General features: G+C 38.7%; 2 protein-coding genes across 5 annotated transcripts; one reads left to right on the top strand and one right to left on the bottom strand.

Annotated features, from left to right (window-relative positions):
* The first annotated feature begins 2,760 nt into the window (after nucleotides 1–2,760).
* On the top strand, nucleotides 2,761–6,353 carry LOC146478862 (uncharacterized). Its single transcript, XM_085111662.1, has 3 exons — nucleotides 2,761–2,956; nucleotides 4,254–4,567; nucleotides 5,718–6,353. Exons 1-3 carry the CDS (start codon nucleotides 2,761–2,763, stop codon nucleotides 6,150–6,152), a joined length of 945 nt encoding a protein of 314 aa, XP_084967788.1. The 3' UTR covers nucleotides 6,153–6,353.
* LOC146478861 (neuropeptides capa receptor-like) lies at nucleotides 5,967–13,337 on the bottom strand. 4 transcript variants are annotated; one of them, XR_014865042.1, is made up of 2 exons: nucleotides 13,223–13,337; nucleotides 5,967–6,102 (listed from the first exon to the last, which is right to left on the bottom strand). XR_014865042.1 is itself a non-coding variant. In XM_085111532.1 (2 exons), the coding sequence occupies exon 2, from the start codon at nucleotides 8,748–8,750 to the stop codon at nucleotides 7,815–7,817; it is 936 nt and encodes a 311-aa protein (XP_084967658.1). In that variant the 5' UTR covers nucleotides 8,751–8,805; nucleotides 13,223–13,291; the 3' UTR covers nucleotides 6,815–7,814. The 4 variants fall into 4 exon arrangements, 3 of the variants coding, with proteins under 3 accessions (XP_084967658.1, XP_084967656.1, XP_084967657.1); XM_085111532.1 differs by lacking the exon at nucleotides 5,967–6,102 and adding an exon at nucleotides 6,815–8,805 and having other exon boundaries at nucleotides 13,223–13,291; XM_085111530.1 differs by lacking the exons at nucleotides 5,967–6,102; nucleotides 13,223–13,337 and adding exons at nucleotides 6,815–8,805; nucleotides 11,008–11,230.
* Between the last annotated feature and the right edge of the window lie 283 nt (nucleotides 13,338–13,620).

The following is a 13,620-nucleotide window of genomic DNA, read 5'->3' as shown; positions in this document are numbered from 1 at the left end:
ATTAAAATTGATCGATCACTTCATTTACATGGTTCCTCGGGAAACTAGTAGTTCTCTTTTCCCTATAGTCCGGCCTATTGTTTCCCTCGACGAACATCAGGACTCCCGGGAAAACAAAACTAACTGTTTCACTCGGGACCAAACATTAAAAAAAAACTTTCAGAAAAGTCTTTATTGTTGTGTAATTAAACTCGAGCCAAATTTGTTGTTGATCCAGGATATAGCTTATTCGTAGCCGCCGTGTTGGATTTTCAAAATCTTAGGGGGCTGGGGTAAGGGGGCGTGGAGGGGGAGGGAGAGAAATATAGCGGGTATAGAATTGAAGTCGATTACACCATAGTTAATTGAGAGACTGGTTATGAAACCTTGTCATGACAACAATAGTGCTGCAATTTATGTTGGAAGGGCCGCGACCGTGCGCAATCCTTTGTTTCAACGATCTCACTACAGTTGAATATCTTAACAAGAACGTTTCTATTGGTCAGTTGGTCCAACACATTTCAAATTTAAATCTATTGTGGTTTGTGCACGGTCAAGGCCAAAAATGCTAACGAAAATATATAACAAAGAAGCTTGTCAGGCTTCAAAACCATTGCCTTTTATTAACTATGATTACACTGATAATGATCTCTGTTTTAGCTTTCGGAGATCTTTTTTTTCCTTTTTGCCCAAACAAAAATGCTGAAATCGTTTACTTTCCATGGGGAAGGTATACCTTTTTTTTATCAACGGAATCGTATACATTTCCCCAGGAGTCCGTCATTCCTCTTATTCCTCATTGTAGGTGCTTAGCAATATTATTTAAGTGATTATAGTGGACATCGAAAGCCGCAAAAAGGTGTACATTTACTGCTCAAGAAGTAACAATTCGCGGTTTTCCCTGAGTCATCAGTTAAGGACGGTGCCTACAAATACCGAAGTATTTTTGCGCAATTTATGAATATACGGGAAAAGGAGATCTTATTGGAATCCAAAAAGAAAACTGGGGGTAATCACGCATTTTTAGCGATAATTAAGCAACAATTATTCTAAAAGGTCGTAAAATACAAAGCAATTTATGAGGCGTTTTTTTTTTTCCAAATTGAAGCTTTATTATATCTGAAAAATGCATAGTTACCCGAAATTTTCATTTTGGATACCAAGAGCACTTGCTAAATTCTGCTTTCCCCGCGTAGTTTTAAACCGCGCAAAAATATCCATAGGAGACCGAGTATCTCGAGATGCGCAAAACGTATGCGCAGTAGCAAAAGTAGCCGGCTCGTTCCCAGAGCCTACGATCTTCTGGTCAGCGGTTGGATCGTAGGCCCTGGTAACAGCCGTTACCGGATGTCGTGAATTTCACGACATCCGGTAGCGCACGCTCAGTGTGATAAATTACCAGTGCGCTTGCTCAGTATTATTATTGCTCAGTACTGCTCAGTATTAGGAAGTAAAAACAAATGCGCAGAAGCGTAGCATTTTTTACCTTATAGTGCATCAGGTTTTCGACAGCCAGATGGAGCCAGAGCCACTCGTTCAACAATTAAAAAAAAAAAAAACGTTGGGGCTCTGGGGACGAGAATGGCACCGTCCTTACGTTAATTGAGTGGAGTGTACAGCGCCGGTGAAAGTTGGGATCGCACACATAATGATCTATTTGAGGTGATGTGTATTTAAGGTCGGTGTCTTCTAATGTAAAGGTATTTTTTCGCGGTTTTAATATGACTATGCGGAAAAGCAGATCTTAGCAAGGGATTTTAGAATCCAGTAGGAAAACTGGCATAACCACACCTTTTCAAAGATAACCGAAGCAAAAATAATTCTAAAAAGCTTTAAAATAGATAACATTGTATGGGATTTTTTTTCCAAATTAAAGCTTAATTTTCTTTGAAAAATTCGCGCATGGTTACTCCTTATTTTATTCAGTTTATGATGCAAATAGCCGTTGCTAAGATTTGCTTTCCGCGCATAGTCATAAACGGCGCAAAATAGCCGGCTGTTGTTCTAGTTGACCCAGTCCTTAAGAAACCTGAGTTTCTCAGAAAGATGCGCAGAACATATGCGCGTAGCAAAACGAGGCAACGTCAAAAGGCACCTGCGAGCGAGTACCCTGGGTACTAGAGACTTTTCAGGCGCGGTTTCCGGTTTCGGTCAAGTCTTTGTCTCCGCCGCGCAACAAAAATCTCTGGTACCCAGGGTAGCGATCGAGTGTCCATCGACACTGATTCTTTCGGTGAACTTACTTTAACGAGCAAGGACTGTTGGTAGCGAAACAATCCGGCTTATTTTTTTTCTATCTGTTATTACGAGCGAGTCTCTTCTCGTTTTCTCAGCTATTTAGCATGACTTCATAAACCGGCGACACCGTAACACCTCAGTTAAAATTGCAACTGTTCATACCTACAACTGCCTTTACTAATTTTGACGTAGTTATAATAAATACTTTAACTTGTTTCGGCGGGAGCTGATTCTATATTCACACTACAAGACCACTATGCTGACAACACCGAGCCTTTTGTTGAAATTTTACAGTCAGTACCGCTGTCGGTGTCCAAAAAGTTAACAGTCTATTAACCGCGGTAGGAGCGGCACGCGAAAGCTTGATGACTGTCAACTTCTTTGTTACCGGCAACGACAGCTAACAAACAATTTGTTTGTCGGACCGCCGGCTTTGTTGTTCGGTAGTTTGGCAGCCAGAGTATAAATAAGGTTCGAGTTCAAATGGATTCAGTTTGAGAGACGCACTCACAGTAACAAGTTCATCAGACGATTACAGTTGAAATGGAGTGTAATCAGTTTAAATCAGTTGTTGCATTTGTGGACTCTCTTGTACGTTCTGATCATGCTAGAAGGTCACGTGAGCTGTTACGTAATCTCTCCGTTCGTGCACCAGTCTCCAACAGATCGCTTACTGACTTCTCCATCTGCAGTATCCTGGAGCTAGAAAATGACGTCACGCAGTCTTCACCAGGCTCCGGTAAGTTACGCTCTATCTATTTTATGAAAATCTTTGTGATAAGAACCTTAAAGCTGAATATATGAACGTTGCAGCCGAGAATGAAGAAAGTTTATAAGAGATCGTGTTTATTTTGTCCACTTGCTTCTAAGTAAATGTATATGTATAGTCAAATTGACCCAAGCTACAAGAGTACATATCACGTATACACATTTTAATTATCTTATTATTAATTTTAACAAATACTACATCTACTATTTAGGCCACGTCCACATTATAAACGAGAATTGTTTACCTTTTTTGCAAGCACGTTCAGTTCTTAAGGTTACCGAATACCAGTCAGAGGCGTCTTCCGTCCAAGCGAAAATGAATAGAGTGTGTGCACGGCGGCCATGTTGGAGGACTAAAACAATAGAAGATACTTGCATAAAAATAGAATATATTTCCCAAAGGAAAATCATTGTATTGTTTCGGTCCTCCAACATGGCCGTCGTGCACACCCTCTATTGTCTAATTTTACGCACTGTTTTCGCGAATCAATTTTTTCACTTGAAGGGGACTCTTTAAAGAGTTAAAACTCAAAGGGAATTTGTTCGTTTGCCTTCAAATTAGGACAGTAGCTAGTTTAACATATAAACAACAAAACCAAATTTTTTCTTTTGAAATATTTTTTCTCCGAGATCGATTTTTGTACGATCATTCCACATTTAGTTATCCTTTTTCGCTGCAATTGAATATGGCAACACGCAGACACCTTTTTTTTTAGCGCTTCGGGTCCGGAAACTGAGGTGCAAATTAACTCAGCGAAAACCGAAATTCGCTTTGACTTGAAGCTTTCAAAAGGTGATCCAGACGCTCGCATTTAGAGGTGAAATATTCGACAATTTATTTTATTTCAAAATTCTTGGTATAGTTTGATAGCCAGCTCTATAAGCTTTAATTTGATATAGGGGTTAAGGTATCTACAGTTTAAACCGGACGCGCTACATCGCGTGGACACGAGACACCTTTAAAGGTATACGGTAGCCTTAACAGATCTAGCATCTACATTGTGTATTGGGTAGTGTTTGTTGTACAACTTTAAACCATTGCATGAAGTTTGGTTGCAGACAATTTTGACGCGATCCTTGGCACGTATACGTTTGTCTATATACGCATTGCGGGCCTATCACCATGAATTAAAAAAAAGGCAGTTTGAACATAGAAAGAACTGAGTCACCAGTCATGATTAAGGTTTCCTACAGCGAAATCACTCAAAAGAGTAATTTGTTGAGCTATTCAGTCTAATGAATTTACGTTTTTTACGTTTCTCTTGTAGAACGCCACAGGGACACCAGCCCACCATTATCGCCTTACTCCGACTGCGCAAGTCCTCGGTTCGACTACAAAGAAACAAGCCCATTGTTAACTCCTTATTCTGAAATTTCAAGTTCAGGTAGCGATTCTGACAGCGATCCCGATCAAGTACCGATTCATTCCGAGCAGCCACCGAATAAGAAGAGGCAGCGCACGATCTTCTCGCGGAATGAAGTGTTGGTGTTGAAACAAGCGTTCGGACGGCGGCCATATTTGATTGGTGATGATGACGAGAATCTGGGACAGAGACTTGGGATACCGGCCAAAAGTGTAAAGGTGAGTTGATACTGAATAATGTTGAATAAAGTTTGAAAGTTTACGTGTGGAAAATGTAAAGGGCATTGTGAAAAAGTTTGGCGCATTAATTATAAACAGAAGGGAACGGTCTGAAGATTCGCATTCAGTTTATTGTAAAAGATTAGAGCGTAACGGTTTGCAAACAAAGTTATGTTAAGTTAGTATCGCTAAAATGGACGGCTCTCGTGATTCTTGTCTCTTGTTTTATGACCGATACATGTAGTATTGTAGAAAAAACGTAGGTTTTCATCATAATCGTTGCTTCATACCGACCAGAGAAATGATTAATAATGGCAATTGAACTGAGTGGAGCAGTGTAATTTGGTCTGAAATCATACGCGTGATTTCAAAATTGAATGAGCGCGCAGCGCGAGTTCGACTTGAAATCACAAGTATGATTTCAGACCAAAATTGCACGATGCAAAGTTCAATTACCACTTTATCACACCTATTTTGAAATCACAGAGTTTTATTGTCAGTATTACATTTCTATTTTTGTTACTTCATTTCCATTTTGATGGGCTTAAGGAAGGTTCCGAATTGGATCCAAAAATGGTGCAATTTAGGAATAAGTCGCACTGTTGAGAGCCAATCAGATTGCAAGGATCACCAGTAATTTCAAAATGGGTGTAATAAATTTGAAAACTGCGCTAAGCAAGATGTGTTTAGTAACCAATCGTGTTTCGTTTTAATTTCTTTCATGCTAGGAGAGTGAAAATAAACGATAAAATTAAAACGAACAACGTTTCGGTGTCGTCATGGCGCCAATCAAGTTCGTAGTTATTGAAATAAAATATAAAATATTGACTTTATTTCAATTACTTCGACATTGATAACGGCCTCATGACGACACCGAAACGTCGTTCGTTTTTTTTGTTTATTTCCACTCTCAAATCTAAATAATTTAATTATTATTGTCGTGTAGTAAAGTTTGTTGATAACTTGGGATCCTAAGGCATTCTGTATTCTTTCACTCTACAAATTAAGTTGCCTTTGTTCGATTTCTGTTGATATTTTAACTGCATGATTGTAGACTATTAAGATATTTGGCTCAATATTTAAGTCTTTAATTCAGTTTATTATAGCTTTTTAATTACGCAATTAATGATACTTTTTCTTCTTTTTCCAGTATTGGTTTCAGAACCGACGAGCCAAGTCAAGAAAATTAGAAAGAAAGATGACGTCCGTCTGTCAGACCACTCCGTCAAACCAGTTTGAGCCTCCTGAAAACAGAGTAACGCATCCGAGAAGACTGCAGTTTGTGAACCGACCCCCTCAGTCAGACCACTGGAAGCAAGCTGAATGCACCACCTATCCACTGATGAAAGAAAGCTTTGAAGATCAACGATGCAAGAGACCATCAAACCAGCCAGCCATCCCTCGTCAGTCCAGTCAAACCAGTTTAGAGGCAATCAGACCTCTGCGTTACCTCTGTTCCACCCGGATCAGTTCAAGATCAGACATGCTGAGCCCGCAAGATTTCCGCACAACCGCGTTCAACGCAGATTCCAGCCCTACTGAGTCGAAACCAAGGAAGAATAAGTCTCGATATTTGTTAATGTAATGTTTAGTGTAATATAGAAGAGAGAGCTATTCGCGTGTAAATAAATGTGCGTTGTATCAAACGATTAAACATGAAATGGCGAAACAGTTAACAGTCACAAATCGTGTGTTAATAGTTGAAAGTAGGTTTCTTAAAAATTTAATAGTTCATATGGAACCGAAATAGGAATTCGCGTGTTGCATTTGATTGTTAATTTGTAAATAAAAGTAATTTATAATTAAGAATGGCTAGGTTTATATTTGTTTCCTTCGCAATTGCATGCGTTCTATGAGAAATTAAAAGTGCTTTTACACGGCAAATTTTCCTTGCAACTCGCAACGGCGTGCATGCGCTGTGAGACAAAATGCGGAAGAAATTGCGATCCCAGCACCCTCTTTTCCTCTCCTCTTCCTGTTGGCTGCAGTAAACATTACAAGATACGTTGCGGCTTGTAAAAGTATTTTGCAACTAGGGCCCACGAAGCAAGGTTTCGAGTGGGGGGGGGGGGGGGGGGGGGGCTTGAAAGGCAAACGAGTGAGATGGGTCAACTACGAAGGGGGGGGGGGGGGGGATACGGGGGCATGCTTCCCCGGATAATTTTGATTTTAACTTCTCTCAAATGCCGAGGAATACATTTTAAATTAAGCAATGAATTCCTTAATTACTATACTGTTGCCTAATAGAAATTGATATAACTTTGTTTTCTCCATCATACAATGATATCTCCTTTACTAACACCAACGCTAAAATAAACCAGGAATCCAAACGGTTTAACTACCACTGCATTCAACACAACGATGTATAAATGGTGCATCAATCAGAGCTATGAAAGCAAAGCAAAAAAAAAAAAACCGGGGGAAGTGGCTGATATTTACTGTGTATCAGATTCCTTAAAAATACTAAAATTTCTCCTTCTGTTATCGTTACGGTCGGCAAATTCGTTAGTAATATCTACAAGAGAAAGTCTCTATGTTCTTTCTTTATGACTGCATGTTTAATATTGTCAGGTTGCTAAATCGCTCTTGTGTCATTGTGGAGCGAAGCCATGTTTTCTATCTTCGGGCAGTGGAAAAACGATCTTTCACCAGATGCACTTGTTGCAGGATTTACCAATAAAAGTTTGCATACTGAAATAACTTCGTTTATCATTTTTCTTTCTGGGGTAGGCAACTCTTTGATTTTAACTACGATGTCGTAAAAACATAAAAAATCACCTTCCTTCAGTAGCAATTTCAAAATTTCCAGCTGGGCAGTTACCATTCTATCACCGACATCATCGGCGTAAGATATTTCAATGAACTGTATAGCTCTCTGGAGTTATCCTGCGAGTTGAGGGCCTTCACTAAAAGAGACTCCATCTTTGCATATGCAGCAAAGCTCGGTTGATCAAAACGCTGCTCAAAAGCATTGACCATTTAAAATTACAAACCAATCAAGATTTTTCGCCAAGATTTTTGTCCTTTAGTTTTGACATAGATAGCAAATTAAGTTTAACGCAAAGAAAAGGCTAACACATCATTACAACATTGTCCTTTGAACAGGCTTCAAGACCCAGTTGTTCAAAGTCCGATTAAGCTAATCCTGGACTGATTAACGCTGAACTTCCATTCGAGTTTAATTACTAACCAATAATGAGTTTTGACTAAGCTTTTACAGGGCTTTGCTTTAAGCTTAAACTTAGTGCTAACAGAGACGGAAATTAGAACTAAATGAAAACAGAATAACTGGGTTGATTGCTGTGCTAAGGGACGGAAACACAAAATATGAAAACCCAAGAATCCACTTACACTTATCTTTGATAAAAAGTTCGGGGAAAGTCATCAATAAAATGACGTAAACCATAAAAGGAACGAGGCATACACAATAAGCGATAACGATCGATTTGAAAATTCTCATGATGTTTCGGCTCTGCTTCCGTCTCTTTTGTTCAGCAGTACTGCTCCCTGCACTGCATTCTGGGTTGGGTCGTTGTTTTAAAGCGCGCATGATACGAGAATACAAGATGACTATAGTAATTAACGGTGCAATAGTTAGCATGATAAGGCCAGCTGTGTAGTAGATTGCAACCGCCAAAGTGTCGTCCCATCCAGATCTGCAGAACGTTTTCTCCCCAAAGTCTTCAACTTTGTAAAAGTAAAACATTGGTACACAAAAGCCCAAGGCTATGAACCATGCTGCAAACATCAGACTTATCCTTATCTTGCTTGACACCAGTGTGGCTTTTAAGGGATACACCGTCGCGATGAATCTGTCGACAGCGATCAACACTAGGCTTAGAATGGATACTGTACTGGACACTATTCTAACATATATTCCTACTTTGCATACAGGTGTGGCCAGGGGACCTTGAATAAGGCTTCCTTTGCTTGTGACTATCTCAGCAGAGAGGTACTCCGACCAGGCCGTAAGACTCGCAAGAAAATCAGAAACCGCCATATTGACGTAGTAGTAGTTGGTGCTTGTTCTAAGGTTTGGATTTCTGTACACAGTAATAAACACCAAAAGGTTGCCAATAAAACCGCTAAGGGTAATTACAGCCATTGCTGTTGTGAAGAAAACAGAAACGGCTTCTGAGCACCGTATGTCATCACTGGAATTGATTTGGGTGGAATTGCTCATTGCGATAAAGGTGACTTTTCTTCCTTTTCTTCTTGAAGAAGCTAGCTATTTAAACCTGTAAGTAACCGAGAAAGTAACAATAATGCATGATTAGAACACACTGAAGAAAATGGCACCCAGCCGAGGACGATGAAGCAAGTGAGTAAATCAGTTAGTCAGACAGACGGTCAGACAGTGAGTTACTCAGTCACTCTGTTAGTCAGTCAGTCAGTCGGTCAACCAGTCAGACAGTCAGACCGTCGGTTAGTCAGTCAGTGAGATACTAAATCACTCAGTCAGTCAAGTAGTCAGCCAATCAGTCCGTCAGTCAGGCAGTCAATCGGATAGTCAATCAGTCAGACAGTCAGAGTGTCAGTCAGATACTTAGTCATTCAGTCAGTCAGAAAGTGGTCAGTCATTAAGTCAGTCTGTCAGACAGACGGCCAGTCAGTCAGTCAGTCAGTCAGCCGATAGTCGCATAGCCAGACAGACAGACACTGAGTCAGTCAGTAGATAGTGGCCAGTCAGTAAGACAGTCAGTCAGACAGACGGCCAGTCAGTCAGACAGATGGCCAGTCAGTCAGTCAGCCAATAGTCAGATAGCCAATCAGACATTCAGTCAATCAGTCAGATACTTAGTCACATACCCAGTTAGATAGTCAGTCCGTCCGTAGGTAAGTACGAAGCTTAGTAAGCAAGTAAGTGAGTTTTCAAACTGAATAAAATGCAATTATTATTCTTCAAATGGAGGCCTCAAAGTGAGGTGAGAGTGCTTAGTAAAACTTGTAGGTAATTTTCAGGTACTTTTAGGTATTATATTTTAGGAAATGCTCGGCAAATTTAAAGTATTTGGCAATTAAAATTCGACCACTCTGTCACTGGAAAGCTGTCTTCAAGTAAGATGTAAAAAAGGATGTAGTATAATATCAGTGAAATATCAAAACCCGGACTCGGCAGTGGATAATGCAATTCCAGCTTTTTGATTGGCTTACCGGCTATGAAATACCAGTCATTATACCATGCCCTAGTAAAAGCGGTCATTAAATTGTCTTCTTGTCTTTCTCAGTGTTGGAAAATGGAATCAGTATTAACTAGCAATACTTCTAATTCTATTAGCTTATGTTAGCTTAAGGCGATTTAAAGGAACTTACGGGGAATTTCATACAAGGTGCAGTGAGTAAGCCTTATTGTCATAGCTTTTATACTTGCTAACTTATGGAGAGGAGAAAACATTCCAAACTGGAGAGGAAAAGTTCCCAATCACTTTAAAAACAAAAATAAGTAACTGAACGAGAAGGGAGGGGGAAGAGGGTCTCATTTTTCCTGCCCAGCGCTCGAAATCGGTTGACAAGCTCTACCAAACCGGTGAACAAAACTCGAACCGCAAATTAAAACGAAAACACACAAACATGAATCGAACCTTTCCAAGGTTAAAGTAACAAAAAGAACGGAAACAAGTTAGTGAACTTTAAAGGGCTAGTAGTAAAATACCTAGATACTGACCGGGTAACGGTATGATTTCTGTTTCCCTTTGATTTCAACCAAAAATGGACATCCTGATTCATATTTTTTCGTTTTCGATTCAGTTTTGGCCGATCTGAACCGACTTGACATTTCGTCTTCAAACCACCAGTCAAAGTAAAGTATAATCTTGACAGTTAACATACTCAAAATTTCTCCCATGAATATTGCTTCTTTCATTGTAAGAAATTTTCCTCAGGAATTATTTTGTTTTATGCAAAATTACAACCATGTAAGTTAAATAACCCAGCGTTTTTATATTAAAATTGTCAATACGTACTAAAAAGGCCCCCACTGGGATAAAATTTAAACAAAGATCGTATTAAAGGTTTCCGTTCATGACACGAATAATAATTTGACTTAAGGAAAAAAATAGGCTCGTATAAATTATCTCAGACTGTTTAAATGAACTTTTTCCTGCGGTCAGTCGATATCAATTAACATAAAGGTTTAGTTTTTGGTAGAGCTCGTCAAAATAGTTGACTATCTGTTATCGTTTAGCTAAACATGTATATTAAACGTAACAATGATGTTCTCTTATAAAGAAATTCTGAGTATCTAATTTGGATAAAAAATGTCAGATGATATTCTCAATACGTAAACGAGAGGAAACGCACGCCAAATTATTATCCCCAGTCCTTTGTTCCCTTCTGTTTACAGGCCTATTCTCATACAAGTGCAAAATAATAACAAGAATAACAACAAAAAAAAAAAAGATATTTGGAGTAGAAGTAAAAACCTTAAGCCAGCGACACACCTGTCGATTTTATACGCCGATCGCGGCGAATTTGATCATCAGCGAAAATCGCTTCTTCTGAAGCAATTGCAGCTATCTTTCAATATCTTCAAACTCTGCCAACCATCTCGTACATACGCTGTCACCAATGAGCTTCTCACAGTAATATGCGCTTTATCTTCGCTCTCACATAGTAGTAATGCTTTCCGTAATCAACCTAATAATATTTTTTTGTCTTATTAACTCTTCAGCTTGCACAATTTTTTTGAGTAAGGTCTGTGTAAGTAACACGTGTTATCTGCCTTTCGTTTTCTTCCCTTTTGTACCATCTTATTCTGTTTTTTCTTTTCATTGTAATTTGTTGTAAATACTATTAGTGTCAACATTGTTAGTAAAGTATTGTAAGCATAATCAGCTTCGTCTAGTACAATAGTTAATGTCATCTCTGTAAGTAGTTATTTCCAAGTAGTATCTAGTATTTTAATCATTTATTTTGTTTTCTGTAAAGAATTAAAATTATTAAAAAAAAAAAAAAGAAGGAAAGAAAGAAAATCGCAAGCGATTTTCGCCACCGATTGTAGCGGACACACTTGGCGATTTTTTTCGCCGATCTCGACGATGTGGCAATTTTGAAAAGTCATGTGATAAAATCGCCCAAACTGATGTGAAGCCAGCGACACACTTGGCGATATTTTATACGCCGATCGCCGCGATCGGCGAAAGTCGATCATCGGTGCAACGATTCCGATTTTCGCCGATCGCCGCGAATGACGTATAAAATCGCCGATATCTGACAATCAATCAATCATTCAATCAATAAATAAATCTTTATTTAAACACGGTAAAATCCATCAGGAGTATAAAAATTAGAAATTCGCTAACTATCCTAAACAAAATTCAATACCTAACTACAACCAATCTAACTAAAACCTGTTTTTCATGAATGCCGTGTATACTAGTACTATAACATTAAAAATGAACATTAACTAATCTTTTAAATTGACAAAGAGATTTAGCTTCTCTCACATCATAGGGCAGGCTGTTCCAGAGAACTGCTCCGCTATAAGTAGTAAAGCTGTTTTCCACGAAATTAGTGCGCGGAAACGGGACAAATAGTTTGTTAACAGAGTCCCGGAGTAACGCGTTTCATTTCGTTTAACAAATATAGAGGATAAATTTTCTGTATTTGAAATTGAGCACTCAAGTCTTTCCAATCGAGTTGTCTAATTAAACGACTAGCGTCAGCATCATAGCTAGAAAAGGTTAAAACGCGAGCGGCACGGTTCTGAAGCTTCTGTAGCCTGTCAAATAATGTTTTACCACAATTACCCCAGACAAGATTGCAGTAATCGAAATGAGATGGAATTAGTGCGTTGTACATATAGTGAAGGGTAGGTGGAGGGACAAAAGGTCTAATTCTTTTTATTGCTCCTATTCCGGAAGCGACCTTTTTAGATAATTTATCAATGTGTGTTTGCCACCGTAGATTTTCATCAATAAATATTCCAAGCGATTTGACAGAGGAAACGTGTTCTATCGGAACATTATTAATCGAGAGCTCAAGTTGGTTCGACAAAGAACTCAATTTTTGTCTAGAGCCAATTAGCATGAATTCAGTTTTAGCAGTGTTCAAAGTAAGTTTATTGTAAATAAGCCATTTGTTTAGGTTATCTAAATCGTGATTCAGATTTAACTGTATTGAATTCACATCAACGCCAGCATAAGTGATGTGGGTGTCATCGGCATACATCCCAGGCTGGCACGAAGTTAGGCAGTTTGGCAAGTCATTAATATAAATAAGAAATAAAAGGGGGCCAAGGATTGTTCCTTGCGGTACCCCACATTTAAGTGAGCAGATTCTAGAAAGAGAACCATTAACGAGACATACGATCAGTTAAATATGACTTAAACCAATCAAGAGCTGTACCCTGTATTCCATAAAGGTTCATTTTAGATGAAAGGATATCATGGCCAACGGTGTCGAATGCCTTTTTTAAATCGAGGAAAACCACAGCATTAACATTACCACGATCAATATTAAAGGCCCAATTATCCGTAGCTTCCAGAAGGGCAGTGACAGTTGAGTGTAACGAGCGAAAACCCGATTGATGATTAGAAATGATATCTTCATTGGTCAAAAAGTTATACAACCGATCATAAACAATCCTTTCAAACACTTTAGCTATAACGGAAATGACTGAAATAGGTCGATAATTATTCAGATCAGATGGCTCACCTTCCTTGAACAACGGAGTAACTCTAGCATATTTCCAATCATCAGGAAATATACCAGAGACTAAAGATTTATTAAAGAGATCACATAGTGAAACTGAAATAAGATCAGCACATTCACGTACAATTTTAGCAGAAATATTATCAACACCTGTTGCTTTAGATCTAGATAATTTATTTAGATGTGAGAAAACAATACTGCAGTTAGTCGAAGAGAAGCTGAATTTGTTGTTATTTACATTTATATTATTGATATAACTTGAATTATTATTAGCAGTTGGAGGTATTTCATTAGCAAGTCTGGGCCCAATTGTTGAAAAAATGGCCATTAAAAGCATTAGAAAGCTCACTAGAATTAGAGATAATGGCATCATTCAATTTCAGTTCTTTCACCGTTGTATT

This window comes from Pavona decussata, unplaced genomic scaffold (assembly GCF_977016875.1).
Source record: "Pavona decussata unplaced genomic scaffold, jaPavDecu1.1 SCAFFOLD_62, whole genome shotgun sequence".
NCBI lineage: Eukaryota > Metazoa > Cnidaria > Anthozoa > Scleractinia > Agariciidae > Pavona > Pavona decussata.
The sequence above is the reverse complement of the archived record's forward strand: the minus strand, read 5'-3'. Positions and strand labels throughout refer to the sequence as shown.

What these genes read in the sequence shown, in the direction of transcription:
- LOC146478862 (XM_085111662.1), top strand. Translation starts at nt 2,761, where the DNA reads ATGGAGTGTAATCAGTTTAAATCAGTTGTTGCATTTGTGGACTCTCTT. An exon ending in GCAGTCTTCACCAGGCTCCG is followed by an intron (nt 2,957 to 4,253) that starts GTAAGTTACGCT and finishes TTTCTCTTGTAG; the next exon opens with AACGCCACAGGGACACCAGC. An exon ending in TACCGGCCAAAAGTGTAAAG is followed by an intron (nt 4,568 to 5,717) that starts GTGAGTTGATAC and finishes TTCTTTTTCCAG; the next exon opens with TATTGGTTTCAGAACCGACG.
- LOC146478861 (XM_085111532.1), bottom strand. Translation starts at nt 8,750, where the DNA reads ATGAGCAATTCCACCCAAATCAATTCCAGTGATGACATACGGTGCTCA.